At 41.6% G+C, this 8,751-nt stretch overlaps 1 protein-coding gene across 1 annotated transcript in view; it reads right to left on the bottom strand.

The window, feature by feature from the left end:
- Window positions 1-2,513: 2,513 nt before the first annotated feature.
- Window positions 2,514-8,751, bottom strand: part of LOC147101202 (serine/threonine-protein kinase 17A-like) — a 48,016-nt gene continuing 41,778 nt past the window's right edge. Inside the window, exon 6 of the mRNA XM_085966441.1 lies at window positions 2,514-6,984. Within this exon, the coding sequence (XP_085822567.1) occupies window positions 6,726-6,984 (259 nt within the window). The 3' untranslated portion in view covers window positions 2,514-6,725. The remainder of the gene's footprint in view (window positions 6,985-8,751) is intronic.

The following is an 8,751-nucleotide window of genomic DNA, read 5'->3' as shown; positions in this document are numbered from 1 at the left end:
CGCCACCCGATGCAGTGCGGCAGGCTGGGGTACTGCAGCCCTCCTCCTTCTCGTAAGGAGGAGCTGCCTGCAGCCGTGAGATCGCCGCTGGATTCCCCCGGCAAATGAGCCCGGCACCACGGAGAAGTGCCGGGCTCGCGGGAGTCAGACAGCAATGCCGTGGGGGGGGGGGGTGCAGGAGTCCGGGGAGGGAGGTGCGGCCATGCGGCCGCCGGGAAAGCGGCCGGCCGCCCGCCCCTCCACCTTTATGCGCCGGCCTCTCGGAGCTGCAAGGCCCCGTTTTCCAAACGTTGTTTGTGGCCGCTGCGGGAGAGGCGGCCGCAACTGAATTTGGCCTTCGGAACGGAATCGCATTGGAACCGGGGCGCTGCGCACACCGATGACATCATCAGTGCCGGCGCAGCGCTACCGGCTAACGCCGATGTTAGGGCCCAACTTAATTTTGGGCACTAAAAAACTTCCGGCGCAACCCACTCTTTCGCCCCTAAGTGGGCGCAAACGCAACTGAATTTCTCGGCCAATATTCCAAGTATGGCCTAACCAGTGCCTTGTACTGATTCAAATTCACTTTCTTGCTTTTGTATTTAAAATCTCAGAATTCCATCTGCCTTCTTATGCCCTTTTCTACCTGCAGTGCTGGTGGCCAATATTTTATCCCTCAACCAACATTATTAAAAACAGATTGTCTAGTCATTGTCTCTTTGCTGTTGGTGGGAGCTTGCTGTGCGCAAATTGGCTGCTGTGTTTCCTACATTACAGCAGTGACTACATTTCAAAAGTACTTCATTGGCTGTAAAGAACTTTGGGACATCCGGAGGTGAAAGGTGCTGTAGAAATGAAAAGTCTTTCTTGCTAGTGACTGGTTTCAGCTTGGTGCAGAAAATCACTGAAGCTTGCAAGTGTGACAGGAAAGTGAATGACACAGCACTCTTAGTAAGAAAGGACTGAAAAGGACTCTATTGTATCGATTAGTTTATTTACTCTATTGTATATGCATTATGTACAGTATAGTAAATATGGATCAGTGTTTAATATTGAGGTAACAAACTGAGGGTTTCAAATAACTCTTAGATGTGACTACCTTTAATTATAACCCCGAGTATCTATTGTTTTTCATTGTGTAACTTACTGGAGATAGTTTGAGGAAACATAAGAAACATAGACGATAGGAGCAGGAGTAGGCCATTCGGCCCCTGAAGCCTGCTCCGCCATTCAATGAGATCATGGCTGATCATCCAAATTCAGTACCCTGTCCCTGCTTTCTCCCCATATCCCTTGATTCCTTTAGCATTAAGAAATATATCCAACTCCTTCTTGAATATATTTAATGAATTGGCCTCTACTGCCTTCTGGGGTAGAGAATTCCACAGGTTCACCACTCTCTGGGTGAAGAAATTCCTCCTCATCTCTGTCCTAAATGGCTTACCCCTTATCCTTAGACTGTGACCCCTGGTTCTGGACTCCCGACCATCGGGAACATCCTTCCTGCATCTAGTCTGTCCAGTCCTGTCAGAATTACAACTTCCTGGAACAAGTTGTAATACAGAGGAGCAGAGCAGTAATGGAGACCCAACTGAATCAGTGGTAGAAGTAATCCCAACTCATACTGATTGAAAATAAGGTAAGTATCCACAATGCATCTCTAAGTGAAGGGGTTTAGGGCAAAATTTCAGATGGGCAGTGAGTGGTCACCTCCTTTACGTCACTTTACTACACCCGTGAGTGGTTCAAGTAAATTGGAGCTGGGCAATAATCAGAGCCCATTTCCAATTTTTCGTAACAGGGCAATATTGCGCTCACCATTTGGAATATACAATTTATCTAATTAATTAATCTATTTGAGTACAGTACAAGTAAACACATTTTTGAGCAACCTTAAACAGTCCAATGCTTCAGCCTTATGAGAAATCATCAGATGGTTTTAACAGGTATCCATAACGCAATCAATTGTATACATTTCTTGATTTACCTTTGGCTTCAAACTTTGTGCAAGATCTTACCTTAGTTTTGTAATAGTTGGAACAGAGGAACACCAGTAGGCCATTCAGGCCCTCAAGCCTGTTCTGCCATTCAATTAGATCATGGCCGATCTGTAGCATAACTCCATCTACCCGCCTTGGTTCCGTAACCTTTAATATGTTTACCTAACAAAAATCTATCCATCTCGGTTTTGAAATTTACAAATGACCCCCAGTCTCAACAGCTTCTTGGGACAGAGTTCCAGATTTCCACTACCACTGTGAAGAAGTGCTTCCTGACATCACCCCTGAACGGCCTAGCTCTAATTTTAAGGTTATGCTCCTTTATTCTGGACTCTCGCACCAGAGGAAGTAGTTTTTCTCTATCTACCCTATCACTCCTTTAATCATCGTAAACACTTCAAATGGATCATCCCTTAATCTTCTATATTCAAGGGAATGCAACCAGTCCTCATAATTTAACCCTTTTAGCCCCGGTATCATTCTGAATGGTTTTAGAACAGTCGATTTTCAAAAAATGAAAGGGAGCGGACGAACTTAAAATGTTGTTTTATTATTGTAAAAAACAGCACATTACATGGAATATATCAAACAGTACCTTTGTCATCAGTTTGGCTGTCAAGACAATTGCATAAAATAAATTGTACATTATATTCTTGTTTGTGGAGGTGCGGATAACAAAGTCTGCAGCATTTTAAAGGAAAAATAATTACAATACGAATCTGGTCCAACAAACATGTTCTGCACCAAGGAATTATCAGCCATACATACAGCCATCCAGTGGAATTACAGTAGTTAATTGTGAAGTTTATGAATATTTATCCATCTGATTGCTTAATATAACGGTTATGTTCTTTATAAAGCCTGTGCCCATGCCATTGCTTTGTACACCAAAATGTGACAGTTTTACATTACAAAAGAAACAAGTTGCAATAGTAACGTGAAAGTAAGGAATATTTTCTCCTAATTCCAAATCACTCAAGCAAAGGATCTAATAATCTACAGTTTTGTCCTGCATGTACCATCAGACCAAGCCCATTGCTGGTCTTTAAGCTCCAACCTGTTCCTTCATTTAGTGGTATGAGGTGGTGTGCATACTTAAGACTTGTTCATTTGAAGAGATTTTTTCTCCTTTCTTGACCTTGCTGCACCATGTGCCATCTAAGGGTGGACACATTTAATTGGCAGTCAATTCTCCCACTCGGGTCTTGTCCTTTTGAGAGACTGTCGAGAACACAATCTAGTTTCTTCTCCTTTTGTAATCTAAAGAATTGAGTCTCAGATTGTACTGTTCTTCTATGACTTTTAAACATGTTTGAATGCCCAAATTGGGTTAACACTGGCACTAAGGTGGAGCAGAGAGGAATTTGCTATGACTGGCTTAAGTGTCCACATGAGAACAGAATGCAAATAATATTCTGAAGCACATGGAAAAAGGAGACTGGGATACAGGCTGCTTTAACATCAGACCAGCTCTGGTAAAAGTCTTCTGTTTGCTAGCTTATCATTAATCCATTTAAAATAAACAGGTTAATGAATACAGGTAGACTATCCTTTATCCGAAAACCTCGGGACCAGCCGTGTTTCGGTTTTCGGAAAATTTCGGATTTCGGAAGGTATTTTATAAGACTGGGAAATTTGTCGGGGGTGGGGGTCGTCGGGGGTGGGGGTCGGTGGGGGGTGGGGTCGTGCGCACGACTTACGCTGACCCTCTGCTCAGCGTAAGTCGTGCGCCACTCTGGTCATGTCGTGCGCACGACTTACGCTGAACGAAAAAACCTTCGGTTTTTAGAGGGTTTCGGTTTTCGGAAGTTCGGATAAAAGGTAGTCTACCTGTATTAGAATAGTGAGTGGAGGTGATGTCCCCGACATACACAAAACAATAAACAAGGTTACCTTAACTAACCTTTTGTCAGTTTTTATTTAATTAAGCAACATGGGCCTCTCCCTCCACTACCTTGCCAATATCGAAGGAGCACTTCTGGACACAAAGCAGATTTCTAGGAGCATCCAGCCTCTCTCAAAATGTTTAACAATCGATAAAAATCATCCCATTTTCACAGGACCACGGGTTATTGGGCGTCTTGAATGAAGTGTACTTATGATTAAACTTCTGTGCTTTTGACTTTTTAAACCATCGATTCTGCTCCAAATTTGTATCAGTGCCAGTCTGACATTGAGGAGTGGCACTAATGCACTGCCGTGCCCCTCCCTTAGCGCCACACAGATACATTATACCAGCTCTGCAAAATGTCTGCTTGCTGCTTCTGTGCGCTGGAAATTCAGTTCCTCACTGAAGGGAATACGATCTGTTGGAAAATGCCTAATGCCAGTACTGACACATGTATTTGTACTAAATAACCACCGAATTATTTTAAAGCAGGTGCTGCCCAATGAAACTTCGAACAAAATCCACCCTTATTAGTAAAGCACAGTCTTTACTCCTGGCCAACAGACATTGCGTGAAGAACAGGTCTGAATAATTCTTTGATAATTCCATTCAACTATTGAAAATACAATACAAAATTCCATTTCTCAATTTCAAAGTCTTTGAACTCGATAATGTACAACAGGAATGTTGAGTGAAATAGCATTTCACTTACGTTGAGTGATAAACTTCCTGAAGACCGCACGGCAAAGACCGCTGTGCAATAGATTCAGTTTTTTAAAATCAATGTCTCGATACTTCTTGCAGTCCAGTGTTGTTTTTTGGGGTCTAAATTAGTCAGGAATGAAAGGGAAAGGGAAAGGAAGGAAGGCAGAATTGTGCATTGTTGTGCAGATAACACTGGCTGTTGCAATTTCTGGAAAAAAAAAGTTTTGTTTCATAAAAAAGGCAAGATTATGCTCCTCTTGCTATGCTCAGTTTGAATGTGCAGTCACGAAGGTCAGAAATAGGACATACCCAGAAAGCACTGCAGTTGACACATCCCTTGGTCCTTGCTAATTAGACCTCGTACAACCGGCCTCAAAAGTGAACTACAGTGCGTCGCGAGTTCAATGTTACATTTCTGACTTGTTCAGTTGTTGGAATGCACGCTCAGACAGTCTACAGTACAGATTGGATTACTTCGCTAGCCTACATTTACTTGCTTGTGAATTTTCTCACATCGTATCAGTGACAAAAATAAAGTGACAGTTTATGTGTCTGCTACATGTGCCACAAAGGTGCTCTTTACCTCCTCCCCAGCTAGGAATTCCTTTACGCCTTGTGCCAGGTGATACTGAATGACCTCAAAATCCACGTATCCATTCAGAGTTCAAATGTACCTGGTCCCACATTATTTAGATAAGTGTCAAAGGCACCTTCACTTTAAAACAAATATATACATGTCTCACTCAGTCACAGAAGCTCTACAACGCGTGTGTGCATTATTTATAATTGGAGGAAGTGAGCCAAGATGAATGTCAAATTGCTTGAATAACAACGCTGATATGTTTCTGGAATATTCTTTAGAAAATGACTACATTCTAGTCCCTGACAAAAATCTTTCAATAATGGTTATTTTAACCATCAGGATACAATAAATAAGAAAAAAAGACAACTATTCCCTAAACCGAAGAAAGAAAAGAAAATGTGCACCAATGCTCCATGTGCCATTATTTCATTCCAGCTTGGCGCATTCCAATGTACAGATTTACAAGGAAATTTGCATAAAATGTCCCTGTAGCCCAAAGAATTACACTCATTATTTAACCTCATTATGTGAATTTTAGACTCCACTGGTCCCATTCTGATCTCCTGGGATTCGCTTCTCATACAATAAAGAGTCAGAGCTCAGTATTTTATAATTGCAGGGTGACAAAAGTCAGACCCTATGAAATGAATGAGAACCAAAGTGGGACTGTTTACTGTACAAAGCGTACAAAACTATTATTGTAAGCCTTCGAAGCACAAAATAAAAGCGTACCTAATATCAACATACCAATTTTGGCAACTTCATACATCAAATCCAAACTTTTTTTTTGCTGGATTTCAATTTTTTTTATTTTTTTTTATTTTTTTAAGGCTGTTCAATACAGCACTTCATTTGTCTTTTTAATTAGAAATAAGCCAAGTATAAAACTGGCTTTTGGAGGTGTGGGGTGGTGTTGGGGACATGCTCATCAGCATACTGGAACAAAAAGTGCTCTCTAGTTACACAGCAATGAGAGACCTCTGCCCCGAAATAGCGGAGTTAAACTCGAGTAATGCAAGCTTTTTTTTTGCTTAAAAGGAGCGGTGCCAAAGAAAAGGTTTTTTTTTTAAACTGCTGATTGACAATACCTGGCTGCCAACAAAGAGAGAAAAGGGCAACCCAACAGCATTAGATGAATGCAAGATTGTCACCTCAAAAATAGTCTACATTTTTCTCTCTGACACAAATCTTTCCATGTTGCTCATTTCAACCATCACATAATTTATCTTGCATTGGTAAATAATGAGACGGCACAGGGTTCACAGGTTCGATCAGTAAAGCAGCAGTGGTTTTAACCAGGTTTCTCCATACCAATCTCTCAGCTCTATCACCGAGCTTAAGAGGGCACCATTTCCCCAGAAAAAAAGTGTGCTTTTCTCCTTAAATCGTGAGCTCAATTCAGGCCATTCACTCTATAATACCAGGCCGATGCCTAATAAAAAGTTAATTGCCCTAAGTAATGAAAGCCTGCAGAGCATTCAGCCATGTGGCACTCTGAGCAACGAACAAACGCAGTGCTCTGTGTAGCTAGTTTGAAGTCAGTGTACTCGCAGTCCAGTATATGTTGTTAAGCACTCAGAAAATCTCGCAAGGTTGTGAAAGGCTCCTCAAATTTGAACTGTTTGTGCACTGCCGTTCGCTCAATCTCAATGTTCTTGTCCAACTGCCTACACAGTGTGTAGGAGGCCATTAGCACCAGTCCCTCTGAATCTGGGCTGTTCTGTTCAGACTCGGGCTGCTCCTCCGATTTGGTTATGGGTTTTGGCACCTCGAGGTTGGAGGAAAGCCACGGGTGGTCGCGACATTGTTCTGCCTTTGCTCTTTTCCTTTAATATCAAAACAGAGAATTATTACAGTTACTGTTGCATGCCTAATATTTTATTATTTACAAATTTCTGTTCCCTAACATTGTAATGTTTACAAGAAACATAAACCCTTGACTGGTTTCCAAAAATCAATTTCAACCCATTTACATTGGGATTTTATATTTACTAAGGATCTGCAAAGAGTTAAGAAGCAAGTGCTGAGATTATGCTGTATGACGATTACAGTATGTGAATACTTAATATATTTGTATAATGACATTCCTTTGTTTGCTATTTTAATGGAGGCAGTCCTCGGAATCGACAGTGGACAAAGGAATTTCATAAAAATGTGTTGAGCTCACAGCACAACTTCAAGGCTAATGTTTGTTTAAAGGGCATTTCCTGTTTTAACTGGCCTCCTGATAAAATGTGGAGCTGATTTTTATTGCATTGTTTTGAACTTTGATGAATTTAGCATGGAGAGATATCAGTGGAAGAAATTTCTACCAATGAGACATCACAAAGATAAAAAACGGACATCACAAACTGATTTTCTTCATTCAGAAAAATCTACAAATAAATTCATTAACTTTTTTCGATTGCAACATAGAATTACATCACGCCAACATGCTGCTTGGCCTGGTCAGTCCATGCTTGTGTGAATCCTCCAAGGTGAGCAGTTGTGCTAATCCCATGTGCCTACTCGTAAAGGGCCACCTGAATTTGAGTTAGGGACCTCTTAATATAGCAGCCAATGAGCTACCCCCCCCCCAAAAAGGCACCAAGCACTGCCCACTGTTGGACATCGTGAACGTTAAGAGTTTAACAGTCAAACCACTTTGTAGCTTAAAGCAACAGGTTTTCCTGGAAGGGTCATAAAAGGAATGCATTGTCAGTCTTTCCAAAATATAAACAGATGACAGTGGAAGTGTCTGAGGAGAAGGCATTGCTCGTTTTCTGAAAGGTAACGTGCTTGAGTAAGGGAATAAGTGTTAGGAATGGCATCACCCATGATGGTTAATGTTTAGTTTTAGGGTAATAAACATGGGAAGCAGATATCCATTAGATACAGATAACAATTGGCCAAAGATGCAGGAGAAAGGAGGTTGCTTAACACCCACAGTGAGACAAGGCACTTAATTCTAGGATGGTGAAATATAAGATAAGCAAAATGGGCACGTGGATTTGAACCAGGGACCTTGTGATATATAGTCAAATGTTCTGTAACTCAGTTATACCCACTCAGATAGTACATCTGCTACAAATAGCATGTCTCCCAGCCAGCAATGTGATGTGAAAAATATTTTTGTCTGCGTGCCTGACCCTAAAAGGTGATACATTCTGGTAGAAAGAACAAGGAGAGGCAATATAAACGAAAGGGTACAATTCTAAAGGGGGTTAATGAACAGAGAGACCTGGGGGTATATGTGCACAAATCATTGAAGGTGGCAGGGCAGGTTGAGAAAGTGGTTAAAAAAAAGCATACGGGATCCTGGGCTTCATAAATAGAGGCATTGAGTACAAAAGCAAGGAAGTTATGATGAACCTTTATAAAACACTGGTTCGGCCTCAACTGGAGTATTGTGTCCAATTCTGAGCACCGCACTTTAGGAAGAATGGGAAGGCCTTAGAGAGGGTGCAGAAAAGATTTACGAGAATGATTCCAGGGATGAGGGACTTCAGGTATGTGGATAGACTGGAGAAGCTGGGGCTGTTCTCCTTAGAGCAGAGAAGGTTGAGAGGAGACTTGATAAGAGGTGTTCAAAATCATGAGGGGTCTGGACAGAG

Source organism: Somniosus microcephalus, chromosome 24, assembly GCF_052327205.1.
Source record: "Somniosus microcephalus isolate GS21.2 chromosome 24, FLI_Smic_1.0, whole genome shotgun sequence".
Lineage (NCBI taxonomy): Eukaryota > Metazoa > Chordata > Chondrichthyes > Squaliformes > Somniosidae > Somniosus > Somniosus microcephalus.
The sequence above is the reverse complement of the archived record's forward strand: the minus strand, read 5'-3'. Positions and strand labels throughout refer to the sequence as shown.